At 30.3% G+C, this 20,911-nt stretch overlaps 2 protein-coding genes across 5 annotated transcripts; both read right to left on the reverse strand.

Moving 5' to 3' along the window:
- Nucleotides 1–785: 785 nt before the first annotated feature.
- On the reverse strand, nt 786–4,792 carry XK-2 (xylulose kinase-2). Its single transcript, XM_028049456.1, has 11 exons — nt 4,569–4,792; nt 3,801–4,455; nt 3,566–3,654; nt 2,944–3,008; nt 2,780–2,835; nt 2,492–2,612; nt 2,313–2,387; nt 2,192–2,245; nt 2,026–2,117; nt 1,770–1,944; nt 786–1,256 (listed from the first exon to the last, which is right to left on the reverse strand). Exons 1-11 carry the CDS (start codon nt 4,625–4,627, stop codon nt 1,024–1,026), a joined length of 1,674 nt encoding a protein of 557 aa, XP_027905257.1. The 5' UTR covers nt 4,628–4,792; the 3' UTR covers nt 786–1,023.
- A 2,791-nt stretch (nt 4,793–7,583) lies between these two features.
- LOC114196224 (uncharacterized) lies at nt 7,584–16,988 on the reverse strand. Of its 4 annotated transcripts, none has more exons than XM_028086792.2 (16): nt 16,393–16,988; nt 15,909–16,287; nt 15,716–15,801; nt 14,380–14,537; nt 13,518–13,582; nt 13,193–13,387; nt 13,006–13,060; nt 11,764–11,955; nt 11,525–11,679; nt 10,842–11,028; nt 10,652–10,711; nt 10,331–10,579; nt 8,778–9,036; nt 8,498–8,703; nt 8,282–8,329; nt 7,584–8,098 (listed from the first exon to the last, which is right to left on the reverse strand). In XM_028086792.2, the coding sequence occupies exons 2-16, from the start codon at nt 16,010–16,012 to the stop codon at nt 7,808–7,810; spliced, it is 2,310 nt and encodes a 769-aa protein (XP_027942593.1). In that variant the 5' UTR covers nt 16,013–16,287; nt 16,393–16,988; the 3' UTR covers nt 7,584–7,807. The 4 variants fall into 4 exon arrangements, with proteins under 4 accessions (XP_027942593.1, XP_027942591.1, XP_027942594.1 ...); XM_028086790.2 differs by having other exon boundaries at nt 8,282–8,332; nt 16,393–16,987; XM_028086793.2 differs by having other exon boundaries at nt 8,282–8,332; nt 11,525–11,658; nt 16,393–16,986.
- Between the last annotated feature and the right edge of the window lie 3,923 nt (nt 16,989–20,911).

Genomic DNA, 20,911 nt, shown 5'->3' on the forward strand with positions numbered 1-20,911 from the left:
AATTGTAAAATATTCTTTCTATATAAAAAAATTACATTTTGCGCCGAAGTATACGTTATATTATAGTAGTGAGCTGAGATAGTAAACAATAAAAATTAACAGGTTACGGGGGAAATTGATCCAACTTTTAATAAAAGTAAAATTTTATGAATTATTTTTTATTGTATTATTTATATTTGTTTTTATAATGTAAAATGTAATTGTAGAGTTGACAAAAATGGTGTTAAAAAATATTTTCCATAAAAAAAGAACATGGTTGGCTATACACATTAAAAAATATTTATTATGTTTAATATAGAGTGAGATTAAGCATAAATTGCTCAAAATGTTAGTAAAAATGCACTATCCTTTCTTTTACTTGGCCTTTCATACATATGCAATATAGTGATTCTTCTTTATTTAATGCAGAGAGAGAGAGAGATGAGCAAGAACCATATGCAATAAAATAATTTGCAGGCCTCTGAAACTCGATTCCTCTCACCATCCATCATAAGGTGGCAAGAGAGGAAGTGGGTGGAAAACTAAATAAAATCAGATATAATAAAATAGTAAAATGTTATGCAATGTTTCACTTTCTTTCGTTTTTTCTATTAGTTCATGGGGGACAGAAAAATAATAGCAATAATAATATCACATTAAGAAAAGGTGAACAGCTGTTTTAACTTCTAATGAAAGTTTTCACAAAATAATAATATCACATTAGATCAAGCACTTATGATTAGGTTAGGGCAGAGAGTTATAGCTGGTGGTATATTGTGGGGTAGTTGGCATGCATTGACCAACCCTTAAAATTAACTCAATCATTCATAAAATGGAGGAAAGTTGAAAACATCATGTTTGCAAAATGACTAAACATTACTATCTCAATAGAAAGAGTACAAATTTCAGAAGGGCAAGTCATAAATTAAACATTATTGTGTGCTTTTTTTCTTTTCAACTTTCAGACTTGAAAGTATTGCTTAAACTTCATTAATCACTTTATTGTATTCGCAACAATTCAATGTAAAAGTATAGTTAGATGTTTCAACAGCGTCCAAGGTTTTGGACAAGACGGTTCTCTATCTCAATTCTCTTTTTCATGATGGATGTATACTTGGAAACCAGTTCCTGATCTCCAGCATTCACTGCAAGTTTGCAGCTGAGAGAAGTTTTCTCCACTTTATCCATGTACATTTCTGATATGGGTATGAAACTGCCCTTCTTGTGACAGAGCAAACCATGAGCAGCTCTCAGTGCAGCTCCAAGTGAAGCTGAATCTGTCACCAAGTTCAACAATTTTCTTATCTCATTAGTTTATTTTATCACTTTCAAACAAGGATTCATATTTCATTATAGAAGATACAATATATACATATATATACACACACACACACACACACATATATATATATATATATATATATTGAAAAATGTGTCAAGATTCTTAAAACATGATAAATATATAATTCCAGTTATGCAAATTCAAATTAAAATCTTATTTATTAGACATTGTTAAAATGAAAAATTATAAATTAGTACTGTCATTAGAAAAATAATAGTACTTTATAGATTATATTCTTTATCACCAGTAGCGATGAAGTATCCTAAAATATCAGATATACATGTGAAAGTATGGATATGTGATACAAATTAAAGTATCGATGGATCATAGATGGAAAGAGAATTCAGAGGTATCCAAAATGTTTTACAATAACATGTATATAAGTGGGTCACACAAACCTTAACATCATTAAGAGTGTATAGTGCTAAAGTTGTGAATTTTTGCTTACCTGGTCTTTGAACTGTGTAAACATCACAGCCAAAAATTGAAGCTATTGAGCTAAGGATGCACTTATTTGCTGATGCTCCACCAGTGGCTATAATTCTCCTTGGAGGAGAAGGCATTCCAAATCTTTCTGCATGAGCTCGCATTGACAGAAATTGACCCTCAATTAATGCACGTACCTGTAATTTAACATCTTGATCAATAAAAATATCTTTCTTAGAATTTTAACTACCCAAAGAAACTGCCATGGTTTTCCTAACCTCAGATGGAGGATCAAACTCCTCCACTTCCCGTTCCTTGAGTCCATCCAATGAATCTGAGAAATTTTCTATGACATAGCGGTGGAAACCAACTAAGACAATAAAAATTAGTTAGTAATTTCTTCTGGCAAAGTTAACTTTATTAGTGCAACAATTAAACAGCCACCTGGAAGAGGAGGTATAATTTCATGCTCCTTGTAGTAGAAACCTAACTTTCCACCTATTCATTAAAAAACATTGTGAGAAAGGAGAGAGTGGATAACATAAGAAGAGTTCTTGATACCTACCATTTAGAGGTTGTGTTTGCTCTAGAAATTTATTGAAAACATCCCAAGATTTCTCTGCACAACGGTTGCGCACATCTGACATTTGAAATAGAATCAAGAATTAGAAATTCCAAGAAACATTTGTATGGGTTTATAAGCAAACAATATATGTTTCAGACAAAGAATCACGAAAACAGTACCTTCTCGGGTAAGGGACCCATTTTTGTATACCAACATTACCATGTAACCTTCTGCATCAACTGGATTAGGGAACACATGTCCCTCCAATCCTGGATTAGGATTTTCTGTGATCATAAATACCTGAGAGATAAGCCAGAAAGAAATTGTCACTAAAAGCAAAGGTGTTAATGGACATTTTTTAAAGATATATGGGATTTGTTTATGCATAAAACAGTTACTATTCTTCTACTGATAAAAATTACAATAATTTCCAAGTTAACCCTATAACACTATGTATCTTAACGTACAGTATCACTGGTGCCGAGGCTGATGGCAAGATCTCCAGGAATATTTAGGGTCAAACCTGCAGATAAATTGGGGTTTTCTTGTTAGATAAACAGGGAAAATATAGACATTATGAAAACTTTTTTTAATATAGATGATAGCATATGTTAATGAAGAAAATAGGGACCTGCCAAACTATTGGGATTGTCTCCTGACCATTGAACAACCAAGCAATCCTTGTTAAAGTGATATCTAATACAAAATAATAAACATAAGTATTTTGACATATCTAGTGCAACAAAAAAGTAGGTAAAGAAACCGGAAGTCCGTAACAGACAATTTTGGCCAGCAAAGGGTTGAGGATAACAGTTGTTGATACTAGTTTCATAGATAGCATTCAAATAGCATCATATAAATCGTTGAAATGCAGATTATGCAGAAATATATTGATAAAAGAATATAACTAGATACACCATGTAGGAGGTAATTAGAGTAGGCAACAATTGTTCGGAATTATGCGATCAGTGAATTTCGAATTAATAGAGTCTCCACAATTATTTCAAAGTTTAACAAAGGCAAATTTTCCTTATACTAATAAACATACACCCCAGCATGTAATATCTGGCTCTGTGGGTTCTATGATAGAGTGTCACCTGAGTGTTGATTTGTTTTGAATCTAGTTGGTGAACAATAAAATACAATGAAAATTGATAGCATTGCATGTAGTACATCAGAATATGAAACAAACTACCTTAATTTTTCTCATTTTTTCAAATGTGAAATATGATAACAAAAAACATCCAACAAACCTCTGTACAAAATATGAAGCAATATTTCCAGCAACAGCATAAGCAGGGGCTAAAGCTCCAAGTTTTGACTCCAAACCAGGGGCAGTTGCCTGCAACCACCATTAGAATGCACATACATTGGTTAAACAAGAACTTCAAAATATAATCAGTCTCTAAACCCCCATTCTTGGAGGCACATCGAAATCCAATTCAACAATCAACACTTAATGTTAAAGTTAATAATGGCAATGAAAACCTCAAGTGCTACTTTAGACCATGCTTTTTCCTTTATGTCCATCAAATTCATGCCTGAACCATCAGTATGATCAATGGCAGCATAAGAACCAACAAAAAGAGACGCCATGAATGAGCTAACAAGCGAGATCCTTTCGGTGCTGTCATAAACTTGTGGTTGAGTATCAAATATTTTCTTGATCTGGGGACCAGTAAATCTCTCAAATGCACGCGATCCCGTTACACGAGCCAACTCCAAGGCCCCTCCACAAGCCTTCTCTATAGCCCTACACTCAGAAGTAGTGCTACAATCCATCCAAATTGGAGATTCCGTAATGGAAAAAGCATGTTCAAGCTGATCCAACAATGTCTTATTAGGATCCAATGATGAAAGTATCTGAGAACTACCAGTCTTCCAATACACGCTACCATGTTGTTGGCCACTGCCAGAAACAGCAGCAACCTTGGCAAAATCAAAATTTGATTTTGAAAGCTTTTGAAACATTAGGTCAAGAGCCTCCACCCACATCAAGGTGGGTGAAACAATTCGGCCACTGCCAGAGGGGTCTCTGTAAACCCCATCGTTGGTTTTGTAATGGGGCAAGTCGGAATCAAAATGAACAAGTTCTGAGGCTACGATGTTGAGGTTGGAGTCCAACACTGTGGCCTTTAACGACCTTCAAAACAATAAAAATTGGAAATTCAATTTGTCGCACATCAAACTAAAAATTTAAATTATTGCTCATGAAATTGAGAGTGAAAATAACGATGCAATTGGACTTGGACTTACTGAGTGGAACTGTCGAATCCGAGAAAGTAAGAGTCCTGAGGAAGAGATAATTCCGCCATTGTAGCGATTCACAAATCTCTGTACAATGATGATTTTGTAATTAGATATGGGAAGAGGGAATCGTTGGCTGCATTGTGATTATTATTTATAAGCGAGTTTTGGATTGGAATCGGATAATAACAAATTTGGATAAACATGAAAGGGGTAACATCCCATAAATTGAAACCATAAAACCATTTTATCTCTACATAGTTGTTGCTTTAAACAAAAATTTTTAATTAAATTTTAAGTGACTCCAAAATTTTATAGATTTAGGTATTGTTTTAATTCAGTTCTGGTATTTTTTTATTACCTATTTAAAAAAAATTATATTTTTTAATTGAACAACTGATATTTTAATTAATTGGATGATGTTATTATTATATCAGTTTATTATCTTGTTTATACCGAGAGAAAGTGTTTTATAGTTACCTATTTAGTTTTTAATTACCTATATTGTTTTATAGTTAATGTAGATTTTACTATTTTAATTATTGATATTTTGATCTATTTATTTATTTACCTTTAATTTATTACTCTAATTAGCATTAAATCATTTATTTTTATAATTTTTTAATGTATGATGGTATAATTTAAAATGATTAAAATATTGTTTAAAACTGAATAAAAGAATTGAATCAAAATATTATTATTTTTTAATTACAACACTTATGATGACAATAATTTCTTAGCCGTTGCAAAAGATAACATGGATGGAAGATATTTAAAATATGATAATTTTATATTAATTTTAATATGATTGAAAATATTATTTTATATTAATTATAAAACTTTATATGTAATTATATAAATAAAATAATAATCGTGCCATTTAGTTATTTTGAAATTAAAGAATAAAGATTTAATTAAAAAATATAAAAAATTAACCAAACAAAAACATAATAAAGACATCTAAATACTTAATTGACTAAATATTCTTATGATTCACAAGATAATAAAATATAATAAGAGTAAAAAATTTAATACTTATCAAAGTAGTTACTTAACTTAAACCTATATATATATATATATATATATATATATATATATATATATATATATATATATATATATATATATATATATATATATATATATATGAACTTTAAAGACATATAAATCACAAAGGGCAAAATAAGCATGTGAAAGTGTAAGGTGTAGAAGAAAAATATGCAGCTGCAAAAGGTAATAGTCCAATCGTAGACATGTTCACAGCAGTAATAACACAAACAGACCCAATACAATTTCTAGCTTTTTTAAATTTAGGCAGTTTCTTATCTACATAATCGTCCTCTTGCATCTTTATAACTTATTTCTTTTCATTTAGATTGTACAATGAGTATTTTTTTCCTAAAAGGATTTTAAATTGCATAATTCGAAAGTAAAATAGAATTTTCAAATTGTACAATCGAAAGTAAATAATAATCTTCTATGATATTTTCGGATTGTGTAATTTGAAATTTTTTTTTTAAATTATTCTTAAATTATACAATCTAGGAGTTTTTTTTTCTTTTTTTACTTTTGAATTATATAATCGGAGTCATTTTAGATTGTATAATTTAAAGGATTAATATTTTATTTGGTTCTCTAATTTTATTTGAATTTTTAAAAAGACCTATAGTTTTTAATTTTTTTAATTTAGTTCTCTAATTTTTGAAGAATGTTTATTTTGATCTTTTCGTTTTAGTTAGACTAACCTTAATGTTGTGTTCATATATGTCAAGTGTCAATAGGTGAAATTTTTAATTATTTTAATTTTGATTTTAAAAAATTCTGTTATAGGTCAAGTCATGATTGTGTCACGTGACACATGACCATGTTTGTTTTCAATCTAACTTTTTTTTTAATGATATAATTTGACCCCTCTCCAATTTAAAATTTGAGACCAAATTATAATTAAATTTAGTTACAACTTATATATATTTATCAATTTTTTTCTAATTTATATATAAAAACACTCCACTTAAATATTCAAATTATTTTTTTCTTACATTTTTACATAAAAAAATACCTATTTAAACTTATAATTTTTTAAAAATATAATTACAAGTGTCACTTAACATTTTTAATATTTTTAAAATATTATAAATTTAAATAAGAATTTTTTTATGTAAAAACGTAAAAAAAGATAATTTAAATATTTAAGTGAAGTGATTTGACATATAATTTCTTTAAAAAATACTTATGTATATATATATATATATATTTTGAAATTAATTTGGGATTGTGTAATTTAAAATTCATATTTTTTTATAAAAAATTGAAATGAAAAATGACTTCTAAATTATAAAATTTAAAAAAGTTAAAAAGGAAGTGCAGCAAGAAAGTTATGGAAGGGCAAGGAAAAAACTGCCTAAAATTTGAGGTTACTACATGCAGACGAAGAGCTTGTTTGAGACCTTTGGGGAGAAAAGTCCTTTTTGAAAAAGTTGAGTTGGTTTGGGACAAATAGTAAAAATTTTCAACACGTTATTTTCCTTCCAGTTTCATACTTAACTTTATACACGTTTTTGTAAATTTTATACCTGACATCTCAATTTTCTTACAGTTTGATTCAAATCCACTACTAAATCATTAACAAGCTCTTTTAATTATCATCAATATTAGCTCTTTACTATATTTTTAAATCACATTTTAAATCTATCAAATACTTGAAAGCACGTTTCAAACATCATCCATATGCATCTGGCAAAATTTTCTTAGTCAACTAAAATTACCACTTTCTCTCTTCACATATATAATCTTCTTAACCATTCATCCCTTAACCATCTTTCAATTATATGACCAAATAAAATTTTAATAATTTCTAAAAAAGTATTAAAATAATTAAAAACAACCTTTTATCAAAATTTAAACTGTTGATTGCAAATTCAAAATATAATTTATATAATTCAGAATGTTAATTACATAAAAAAACCATTATCTTTTACAATGCACTGTCTAAAAATAATTACATATATACAAGTTATGGATATATTTTAATATTTTAAAGCATATTTCTAATTTCTCTTGAAATATTCTTTAATAAAACTTGTAGTTATTCATGATCTACCGAACCAAATAATTACATCCCTTCCCTAAAGATATACAGCTATTTTTGAAATAAACATTTTGAGGGGAAAATATACACTCTTGGTTACTGAATCTAATACAAGGGTGAGTGGTTATGCCTGAAAGCTTTATAAGTGAGTGGCAAACTGCTATCGAAAAAGATCTGGGAATGACCACATTATGAACTTTGCAAAAATGTCAGAATCCAGAAACTCAATATGCGCAGCTCTACCGATTATAGAGTCCAGATTCTTGCCTTGTGTAGATGGATCAAAGTTCACATCACAACGCATGAAGACTCGGTGTAGTGTGGAGTTGGCACGGATTTGGTCCATGCAAGCATTCAACATCTCCATGAACAGTTTACTCTTCTTTGAAGTGTCTCTTGAAGCAGCTTGGCATGACTCAATTCTAGCAGAATGGTAAGGCACATAACCATCCTGAAAATGCCGCATCAGTTAACACCAAACAAGGACCAACTTTACAGACTTGTATTAAACTCATGAATGATAATATGCTAATGCTAATGCTAATGTATAACAACCCAATTGCTGATTAAAGTGACGGTTGATAAAATTCCTAAAATTTATTGCAAGAGGCAAGACAAGAAGAAAAGGTAATACCTGGGGGGAAGATAGCAGAATAATATTCCTAAAATGTTCCAAGGTTTTCTGCTGAAAAAAGGAGGGGGACGGGAGGAAAGAACTCTATTAGAACCTCATCAAATAAATAGTTCCATAAAATATATAAATGACTCATGCAGCTTTTATTTTCAAGATACATGCCACGATAAGTTATTCAAGCAAAAACGAATGAGTTCTTCGTAGGACAGTCTCTACCTGACACAGTTTATAGAGAAATGTATTTTGGATATCAGGATCATCCGTGAAAGTGAGTTGATGAATGCACTGTGTGCCTTTTAGCTTCTTCAAAAACCACAACCCAGAATTAAACAATGAGTTTGAACTATAAAGATACCCCAAGTGTGGACCAGATACTGAAACATATGTATGTAGGTGACTTAGAAATGGCTCCATAATGCTATCTGCAAACAGAGGACAAAAATTAGCACCAAATGTCAAACTGATGAATATCACTGCTTCTACGATTATGAACTACCTGCTAGCGCTGATCTTATAATGAGATTACCAATAGAATGTCCAACAAAACTTAGCCTAATATCTGCCAAACTCCCAAATCTTGATGCTTTGTCCATTTTTATTTTAAGAAATAAAATAACTTCCTTAGCTAGCCTATTTCCCATCTCTCTAAAGTCTCCAAATGTCTTATCTTCATTAGCCTCTGACATCAGAAATTCTACTTTGGGATCTATCAAAAGCCACTGATTCCGGACAAGTCGTAAATCTAGATGATGCCCCTAAAACATTTTAAATGACAAACAATAAGAGGTCTGAATCAACTTTTTAACCACATACTGGAAAAAAAAAAAAGGATTTAGTCAACCAATATTGCTCTGCGATATATGGATGCAGCTCTCAAATGAAAGTAATATACATGTTATGATTATGATATACTGCATCCAATATTTTCAATTATACCATTTATAAATAAAAACTAACATTCTTTTTATTTCTGGAAATTTGAGATAATGTAAGGGTTACATAACACATTTATTTAACACTTTATTATTGAAAAGGCTAACTTAGGAGTCATACATCCTTTTAAGTAATTCTGCACTTTAGGTCTTTAAAGTCAATGTTATGTACAAGATATCTGATAAACTTGATCACGTTGAGCAGAGCTTACTTTATCAACATATACTCTTATCTATATGAAAATAACTATACTAATAGAAAAGCCCAGCCCAAGCACACTAACAACAAAATAAAACCTGTTAGAATAAGAAAACAGATCAAAAGATATTCCAAGAGTTATCTAATACTGCCCCTCAAGTAGTAAACACACAAAGATATGACAAAGAACACTGGCTTATCTAGCCAAAGAGCATAGGCAGAGTGAATTACAAAGCCTTCAATTAAGGGTATTAAAGTATGGTTATTCGGGTTTATTAAAACTCAATACACACGTGACCGTACGGTATAGTTGCTTCTCTGAAAGTTCGTCATCACTAAGTAAATTTTACTTTTACTTTCAGAATCAACAAGACAGATTGGTACAGTTCTCTATCAAATGGTTGAAACTTTAAAGGAATGAGCAAGATCAAACAAAGAAGAGGAAAGATCAACTAAGAACACACAGAAAGCACCAAACCACATCCATAAATAATTAATTCATGCTCAAATGCACCAAAGACAACACTGGAGCTCATCAATGGCGACTCCTATTGCCTACCTGAAAAAGATTAAAGAACAGAATGCAGAACCTCGTTTTTCATATTTTCTCAGTTTAAACTTAAACATAAAATCTTTGAACTCAAGACCAAAGAATGTGGAAATAAACTTATAGTACTGGTCTAATATCTTGTTAAATAACTTTAAGCTTAGGTTTTAAGAAAAAGGAACTAGAGGATAATCCATTTTGACAATGCTACAAAGAGATCAACAGTATATGACTTGCCACTGACTCTAAAATAGGTGGATAAACCTAATCACTTTCAAGCCACCAACCTCCAAAAAAAGAAACACCTAACAAACTCAAATCCTACATTAAAAATAGAACGTATAGTTTGCAATAAAAGCTACAAGACATGCCTGAAACCCATGCACAAAGACAACAATCTTCAACACACGATCATTACTTGGTTGTGCAAATTTCTTGGCTATACTGTCATAGTTGAGGCTAAGTGGGAAGCCATCAGAATCTATATGCCCAATATGTCTCAGTAATGAATTTTCACTTGGAAAACGCCGTGGTACATTCAACACATGTTCAACAATCACAATTGGTGTACGCAAAGGATCTCCAAATATCTGCATGTCTTGAATTGAGCGGTTGTTAATCTGCAAAATAGTAATCAATATTTCATTATATGGGCCATATTTAAATATCAAACATTCAAGTTGACAGATTACCCGCATTTGTTCAATGCTCTTTCGATGAAGTTCTGCACGCGTGGCTGCAATCTGAATAGGCTGTATGATTTATGAGATAAAATTTATTCTTTTGGGTCTATTGCATTGAAAATTGCTTATTTCTCGATTTTCCTGTTTTCTAAATTGCATGATACTCAAAAAATGAAGGAAGGAAGACACAAGCACTTACATCATCAGGTAACTTCCACAAACTGACCGCTCGTTTGGCGGTACGCTGGGAGGTCTCATCACCCTTACTGTTTGTATACTGATGAGGCATTTCTACCTTAGAATATAACATCCATATTGACCATTCAGTTTTCCGCTCCCTAATCCATGTCTCATGTAAAACTCCCATTATCTTTGTTTTGTTATCCCTAGGAAAATGTAAATACTAGCTTATTAAACGAGGTAAGATAAAGTTTCATGAATCATAAAACACATTTGAGTAAGAGCCAATGCAAAGGCCATAACTTGTAGTTCTCATGCAGGAAATTGGATTAATATCCTGCTATAATATAGCTTTCAGCGTATGAAACCTGAATGTAGATTAAGTTTTCCAAGTATTGATGGAAAGTTATCTTCTGAAACCAAATCTAGAAGTGATGCACAATTGAAGGAAAAAAAGGTTCATAATCCGGTTTATAATAAGTTATATAGACTCATGGTAGTTGAAAGGCAGTAAGAAAAAGGAATAAATTTATTAGTCAAAGTATAAACAATGATTTAAATAGTATCAAAGTTGTTCAAATAATGAATTTGGAAAAAGGGAAAACAAAGGGATACATTAATCAGATTCAAATGCAAAACTTAAAAAATCAGACATCGTAGTTGAATTGTTATGAATCTCATGATACAGGATAAGAGGCAAACCTGTGGAACTTTAAAAATGTTTTCCATAAATAGGACAATTGATCTCCCAATGAATGAAAACAGTCCATCAGCTCATTCTGGGACAGTGAACAAAACTTTTCAACATCCTGAAAATCTAGATCTTCATTTCCTCCCTGGACAATAGGACAAAGAAACTAAAAAAAAGGAACCTTAAAACAATATAAATACAGAAAAAAGGTATTATTCTGTAGTCTGTAGCGTGAAATAAAAGCAAGAACCTTACGACCATTATGTGGCTTGCCTTGTCCGATAACTTCATTTGCTAATTGATTCTCTTGCTTCATATTACTCACTATTGATACAAACTCTGAAAAATCTAAAGCTTCATTAATTGCTCTGCCAATTTTTTGTAGTTCTTCAAGCAATATATCACGGGAAGCTGATAATACTTTAACAAGCACGGCAGAGCCCTGGTCAGCCACACAACAATCAGTTAATGCTTGGAAGAAAAATGTCAAAGATTAAAACATTCAGATAGTGGACTAATGACTTGCTTGAGAAAGATAGATGTGGTGGAAGTACATGATAATGTTTGATAATTTCCTAAACAAGTAGCAGTGGTAGACCTAGATGAGATGGAATAAAGTACAAAACAAAAAACCCACTTCACAAAATCTATTATATCCTAATGCTAGAAGGCTCCTCACCATACAAAGGTATTTGTACACTATACAACGTTACCCTTGAATATGCAAGAAAGCCTATTTTCAAATTCAAACCCATGATCAATCGGTTACCTATGCACAACTTTACTGCTATACTAGTTCACATAAAATATGTGAATGTGCTTGTACAAAAAAAGATGACAAGGAACAAAAACTACTCATGTCCATAGGTGAATAATGCAAATAAGAAATGTTCCCCTTTTGTCTGTGTACAATTTTGAGTGGAGTTAAGTCATCATAATAGTATAAAATTACCATAGTGAATGCCAAGTAGGTGCCAAAGTGCTTGAAGTCGAAGTGTAGACTATTAGGGGCCATTAATACTTAAAAATGATATCCAATATATACTGTTCATACACTTCTCAAATTCTTTGGGATTCTTCTTGACTACATCTTTAAATTGTGAACTTTTGTATCAATACAAGTGCAATAGCAAATTGATTATATAATGATAATGTTTTATTGTAAAATGAAACTAACTTAAAAAATGTTGATGCATTTATTATAACTTAGTATGTCTTTTTGTGTTGATACTGCATTTATTTTATATATGACGTATATCATCCATATATGTCCTATAAATTGTAGACATTATCATGGTCATGTACCAGTTCCATGCCATTAGAGTGTTCATATCTATATCCATGCTTCTCATATAGGCAATAAAGCAAGCAAAGAGCTCAGAAATGAAATAATGCAAGAAGATGTTTGCAATTAATATTTTGCATGAAGTCAACTCGATCATCACTTTAGTGTGATTATAAAAAAAGAAACATCCAATGTTTTAGAACATACTTTGTTCGAGGTGTCGCTGCTTTGGTCAGCAATGACTTCAGTGTTGGCAGAATTGCTGTAACCGATCAAAGATGCGTAAAAATAAATGTGCAATGACAAGTGCTCAAAAATAAACTTTTGAACAGACAGAAAATGCTAAAAGAAAATTCTAGCAGATTCAAACTGAAAATAAGAACATTTTACAAACCTGGGTAGCTTTGATGCAAATGAATGAGAGGCAACTTTTAGTATACTGGCATGTACACTTACGTCGACAAGCACTGCATGTAAAGCGTCAAAATGGACAGGACAATACGAATGCAATCCTACAAGAGCTTTAGGAGGTATTCGGAATTCATGGATAGCAGCAGAGGAAGCATCCAGAGGGAGGTCCAATTCGACACTGTAGATGACATACTCCCATCAACAATCAACATGTCAGTTGCACCTAATAGATATCAATAAATAAAGAAACACAAGTGTCTATATGGCACATTAGTTAGGCCAATGAAGACACCACTCTTATGACTCACCCATGCTCAGTCATGGGAGCGTATATAAGCTCAAATTTTAAAATAACAGCAGTTGTAGCTAAATCCTGCAAATATGAGCGACATAAAGCGGGTCAATTTGATAAGGATATTCAACTAGAGGAAAGAGAGTTATGTGTAATGTAAAAGCTATGATGCTTTGTTTCACATAAAAGGTTGAGTAACCTTCAAGGTGAGATTTTATAGGTCCCCTTCCCAGACAGATGCAAACTAGTTTGTGTATATTTTTTTTCCAGTACTGCTTTAAGCTTCATTACACATGTGACAAATAAACATTGTAAACCTCAGTTTGACATTTAAGTACTAGACAATAAGTTCCATATTCATTTCCCTAAGAATAAGTTCTGATACAAAGCTACATTTCAGTAAGTACCACAGTATCCTGACCTCACTTAACCCCTCTGCTTGTACTGTTAGTTAAGTCAAATAACAGGGTAGTAGCATTACTAATATATAGGCCACTCACTAGCAATATGGCTAATAACCATGATATCTTAACATAAACCTTACTCAATAACAAATATTTTAAGGCTGATAACTCTAATATCTATCTAATAATATTATTATTATTAATCCTTAAATAAACTAAATCGTAGTAAATACGTCATGGGTCTTTTTGTGGCTCACATGTTTCCAACATCAATACATACATGTGTATATGGTTACACAATGCGCTAACATGTGTATAAACTAATTTATATACAGAATTGATATGCCAACCAACATTAAGTAACCTAGAAACCACAATAATAGATACTTGGCACTCAAGATACAATATCATTCCCATAATGTGTTCTTTCCCTTCGTTACCCATGCAAAGAAAATACATGATAGTGATCATTACCACCAAATTATTACGACGTAAGTTGAACACAATCATCAAATCCAAATGAACATCCTGCCTAGCATATTTTATTCGAAAAGACTGTGTTGAGAAACTGTTATCTGTGTCATCAATCCTCCATACGCCATATATGCTGCTAGGATCCAGATCAGGAGGAACTGCATAACCAAAGGTTTTCTACCTCAGTATCACTTTTGCATATAAGAAAAGGTTATCCAATAGCTTTCATTCTAAGAGAGAGAGAGAGAGAGAGAGAGAGAGAGAGAGGGAGAGAGAGATGAAGGAGCGATCAAATCACCAAAGCAACTTTTCTTTTTCATCTTTCATTTTCTTTTAATCTAACATCTAATTTATTCTTAAAATTATTAGATTACAAGAAATAAAAGGTGAAGATGAGGAGTAACTCTTTGAAAATTACTCTTCAAATAACATGATTCCTTCTTGTGTGTGTGTGCGTAAGGAGATTACTCTAAGAATAAATCTAACATCCTCACTCTTCATTTTTATTAACAAAAAGACTTCGTATGACTGTTACATTAAGAGAAAAATGAAAAGTAAAGATAAGGAGTAATTCTCTTAGAGTTAATTTAGGTAACGTGACCCTTAAAGGAGAAATGCAAAGCTTTAATCTCTTCTTCCATTTCAAATTGTGAACAGTTGATCATGAGAAAAAACCCACAACAATTTACATTTCTGAAGTGATAGATAGAGAAAAAGAGGTAATTCAAAATTCTTTCAAAGGAAATAAAGAAAGTAGAGAAAAGTATTTCAAATCATAGGTAGAAAAGTAAAGAGAAACATTGCTGATTTGCTTATTTTATATTTTTATGATTCTTTTGGAGTTGAGGGAGTTGCTGACTTATTGTTATATATGTATGATTCTGTGAGTTGTTACATATTTAATTCACTTAATGTATAATTATATGAAGAGTTTCTATTAGCTTATTAGTTAGCAGTCATAGAGGAGCAAACTAGGAAGAATTTTACACATAACCATACAAAGTTTTGTTTTAATTTTTTAGAAGTTTCTTACAAAGATTATTTAATTATGAACGGTGAGGATCATGCCTCATTGCCCTTCCATTCTACTTCATAGAGGACTAACATTGGCTGGGAGAGACCATCACTTAAGATTGAAATTCCTAATTACTCAATTTCAAATTAGTAACAAGATTGTATAATTTTGCAATTGGATTAAAGATTGTATAATTTTGGTCTGTTTGCAAATAAGTCCATGTTTAAAGAATCCTAACGCAATTTTTCCATAAATAAAGACAAAACTATTATAATGGTAATCTTAATTATAGGTGGCTAAGCAGTATATTCGTTAAGTTACCTTCATATTGAACAATACTTGCTGGAATACCGAAGCATACGTTTTCACTGTCCTCCCATCTCACGGTAATCTTAATCTGATACCATCTATACAAAACAACACATGCATCGGTTTAACAGATTAGAAATTTAACAACAAAATCAAAAATCAGAAAATAAGAAAAGTAAAAAAAATAAATGTATACGCAATATACCCTTGCTTAAAAAGGTCAAGGTTGTGAAACCTATGAAGATAGACGGCAATCTCCTGTACAGTCTCCAACGTAGCCTCCGACTTGACCTTCACAGAGGGTGGCATTAAATCAGGCAAACTCTACCGACTAGCTTTAATGTTACACACCAACAAAACATCCTCCCCTGGTTGATGTATCATGCATATACCACAATAACCAACACAAACATCTTTCCCTCGTAGGTAATACTATCAATCCTGATTAGCAGCCATTAGCAAATTCCTTTGCCCCTTTCAAACCTTGACACATCTCAAACAGACCCTGATTCTTAACCCATAAAACTCATCCGTTGATATGCACATTATGCGGAACACCCAGGAGCAGGCCGGAGAAACTAAACCTGTGATGCAAATATAAACAATGGAACAACCAGAAGTGAGATTAAAATTTTACAAGTAATGTGATCATATTAATATAATTTTAAATGAACATTTTTCTAACTTACTGTTAAAAAATTCTCTCTCACGATTAATTTAACTCTTTCCCCAGACTCAAATTAATGATTAAGGAAAAAGACAAAAAAATGGGATTCCTTGCTGTCCTGGGATTTGATCCTCAGTATGCACTAAAAATTGATTAATTGATGGAGTAGCAGGGAAAAGAAAATTCAAGATTATGACGTGAAGCTGAAAAAATGAAAGGAAACAGCGCCAATAGCTAAGAAAGCAATGTTATTATGTATCCTTTCGTTAATGACATAACAATGAACGGAAATGGAAAGGATAGAAGACAAATATCTGAAAGAGAAAGGGAATTGTATTCTAGGGTTCGTAATTGCCACACAGTATGGGAGGCTCAAATTATTAACAAATGAGGTTTGGAATGAAATTGGAGGAACGGTTGACTGATCCTATCTCCAATTGTTCATCGTTCTTGTTGGTTGTGTGGAATTGTGACGGTTCTTGATCCTGGAAAATGAAAATGAAGCGTTTGAACGTGAAATGTGAGTTCTTCATTAGGCAATGTCATTACCGAAAACACCAATAACCTCTTTCTATTTTTTTCTCAAGGCTTTGGACGATGTTTGAATCCAAAGTTATGAAGAATCCTGATAAACGATCAAATGGAGTCAAATTAAAGTTATTTATTTAAGAATTCATTGACATTCCGTTTTTTATTTACATACATTTTTTTTAGTTAAAAAATCAGATAATATGTAAATTCTCCATAATTTAATTTTCCAAAAATATTCACAACATTTCAAAAATTAACTTTTCATTTCTTTTATAAAATTAGTCATATTGAAAATTTTAATTTGCGAAAGGTGGTAATATTAGCCAAGAAATAAATTTTATGATTGAAATAATTTAAATATATGTTTGATAAATAATTATACAATTAAATTTATCTGACATGTAAGACCTATAAAATGACATTGTAAAAGTGACTGTGGTTTAAAAGTAATGAGACTTATTATATTTAAAGGGTTGAGTATAAATAAAATCGTTATAAATGAGTTTTATTATTTTAAAACACACGATTTTTTTTTTATAAACTACTTTTTTAAAGTTCTTTGGCTTATTTCTAGGAGTTCTGTCTCTCTGATCCTCTAATCCTCTGATTGAAGAACCGAGATATTAGGGGCGAGCTCTTCAAGTTAGACCGATCAGTTTTGCCGAGTACGTAAGTTGAATTTTCGTTCTCTTTTTTGTCTATTTTTGTTTTCTGTTGCATGTGAGCTCTCCTCTGCTTGCATACATTGTTTTAATCATCGGTGAGTCTCTGTTGATCAGTGATTATAACGGTATGTTCTAATCGTTCTTATGATGTTTCTATGTGGATAGAACATCATGTGGAGTTAGAAGTGTTTTGCGTTTATAGAGTTGTCGAAGCAGGATAACCGGTAAGGGAAGTTAATTCCATTATTTCTAAGTTACAAACATGTTAGAATTATAAATTGTATGGATGTACTGTGATTGGTTGTTTTATCTGAACTATTGAATGAGTTGTGATATATGAAAGCTATGAAATTTAAGTGATCAAATTTTGTTCATATAGAAATGTTGATGTTTAGTACTGAAATTAAGGTCAATTGGCATTGATGTATTTCCTATACTTGATTTTGATATGTGATTGACATCTATTCTTGAATTTTCTGGACTGGCTTGAGTCTGCATAATTATGCAAAAATCAGATTCTACAAAATTATGCTGAGTCACTGGACATAGGAAGTTATCTGAATATTTGAGTTATATATATATATATATATATATATATAATACAAAATTGTCTAAATAAAATATATGTATAAATAAATGTTTCAGATTCTCATAAATGCATCAAAAATTTCATATTTGTTGGTTTTAATTAAAACTAGCTTAATTGTTTAGAGTATAATTTAAAATTAAATTCTCATGGTTTTTAAAATGAAATTTTAATTGGTTGAAAGATAACAAAAAGTTGAGATTTAAAACATGAACTTTTAATTGATTAAAACTTTTAACAAGAACGAACTTGAGATTTTTAAATGATTTTAATTAATGAAAAATTGTTTTGACATATCAAAAAAATATTTAAATACGCAATTTTTGTTTAAGTGATTTTATCCATTAAATTATTATTTTTATTTTATTTATTCATGTCTTTCGATTAAACTTATGAATATTCTAACATATTAAAACACATTTATAAGTTTTTCTACAGATAAGATCAAAACATCATAGAAACAAAGATTTTTATCACTTGAATCTCAATTTTTAGAGTTTGGACTAAATCAAGGTTCTTTTTATTAGAGATGGCAAATAAATATGTTTTCATGGGTATTTGTTCGAACTCATTCTTATTTTGATAGAGAATTCATGCATTGACTAAGTATGGGTATGTGTATCTGTATGGAGAATCCTCGACTTTTTCAATTGGATGTGTGGATGGGTATGGGGATGTACATATATCTGCCATAATACCCGTCACCGTTTAAATTATTAAAATATTTACAATTAATTAAGAAGTCATATATACATTTGGTTTGTAATGAAATTCATTCATATCTCCAATATATTTTTCTTATCTTATCATAAACTTTATGTAATTATGATAAAATGATGTATGTCAATTAAAAAAAATTTATGTCTCACATTTGAATATTTCTATTATTTTTAATATTTTTATTTATTGTATATGTTCCTTTCACATGAGAATGTATAATACTTTCAGTTTAAGTGTTTAATAGCATAAATCTTTCCTTTACTAGGTAATATAAAAAAAAAAAAACTTTACTTATTAGTATTCATTTTTGTTTCATTTGAATAACTCTTTTGTTTTTAAACCATTGAGTATATATGTTGATATTTGAAAAGTTTTCTTGGATCTCTGAGGTATTTTTCATCTTATCATACCATTAATTATACATTTATTTTTTTTTGTGCGATTTCTTTCAATAGTCTCTAAATTTGTTTATAAGACACACATTTGTTAATTTGTTAATATTTTTATTTGTTGTTTATTTTTATCATGTAGAATATTATTTCGATATATTTTATCTAATTATTTTTTATTTTATAACTCATTATCAATCAGACTATAATTTTTTCACTATAATTATATAAATAACTTTTATTTACTACAATATAAAAATTTAATGTAATTGTCATAAATATTTTTTTATCACCATCCAACATATATTGGAGTTCAAAAGATACAAGATCTATGTCAAAATTTTATTATTATGTTTATTATTTGTTCTTTGCATCATTTTGATCAAGTGATGTATTATAACTTTTATTAGTGTATAAAAAATTGAAGTAAACAAACATTTAGAATATATTTTAATTTGAATATTTGTTTTCCTTTTATATTTTTTTAATATATTTTTAAATTTTATCAACCAGGTTTCATTAATATAAATTTAATAAATATTTTGGTTTTCATTAAATTTTATTTGGTATTCTAATATAAAATGTAAATAATTATAATTTATTTCAAAGTATTTGATATCGAAGAGAACCATCCTCTTAATATTGATTATTTGATAATATTATATTTTCTTTACCGTAAGTTTTTATTATTTTATAAAAATTAATTAAAATGAATATTAAAGTAGTCAGAAACGGGTACGGCTATGGGTACAAGATTATAGCCATTACCCGGTGGGGATGAAGATTGGACAAAAGTTTAATACCCGTAGAAATTGAGTATGGAAATGGAGATGAATTTTTTCTATGGATATAAGTATGAGATAGCGAAACCCGCCCATGCCTCACTCCGTTCCATTGCCATCCCTAGTCTTATTCATCATGGAATTTGGAATCAACAAATACATCACATTTGTGTCATCAAACTCCCATTTTTCATCACTATCAAGGTAGTAATTAATTTGGACTTTCCATATAAACTTCTTGAGAAGTTCTTGGTAGTTTTTTGATTGACAAATGTTTCAAGCTTCAATTATTTTACTTGAAGTCCTAAGAATATTGAAAGTTTATCTATCAATCTATCATAAACATTTCAAAATCCTCCTACACGATTGAAGAAAAATTGCTCACACATGTTATAATTACTTGCTCCAAATACAATGGCATCAACATATTCTTCCACCAGCAAAATGTCTCCCACTTATTTCTTTATAAAGAGAATTTTATCAAATTTGTGACCAACAAAGCTTAGTGATGTAGCACCCACATCATTTATAAAAGCAATTTTAACATTCATTTAATAAAAAATTGAAGCCAATCATACATATAAATGTTCGTCATTTCATATTCTTCATAAAAAAATAAAATAAAACCATCCTCATCTCCATGCCAAATTTAATGGGTATCAAAAAAAATTTTCATCCTCATTCCTGTGGGGTGACAGGTATATACTCGCATTCGTTCTAATATTGCTGTTTTATTATTTCAATATTAATTAATTAAATTTTATAAAAAACAATTACGGTAAAGAAAATATAATATTATCAAATACTAAAAGGATGATATTTCTATTTCTTCAATATGAAATATTTAGAAAGAATTTATAATTGTATA

Source organism: Vigna unguiculata, chromosome 9 (assembly GCF_037176805.1).
Source record: "Vigna unguiculata cultivar grain cowpea cultivar isolate G323 ecotype 2 chromosome 9, ASM3717680v1, whole genome shotgun sequence".
NCBI classification, from domain to species: domain Eukaryota; kingdom Viridiplantae; phylum Streptophyta; class Magnoliopsida; order Fabales; family Fabaceae; genus Vigna; species Vigna unguiculata.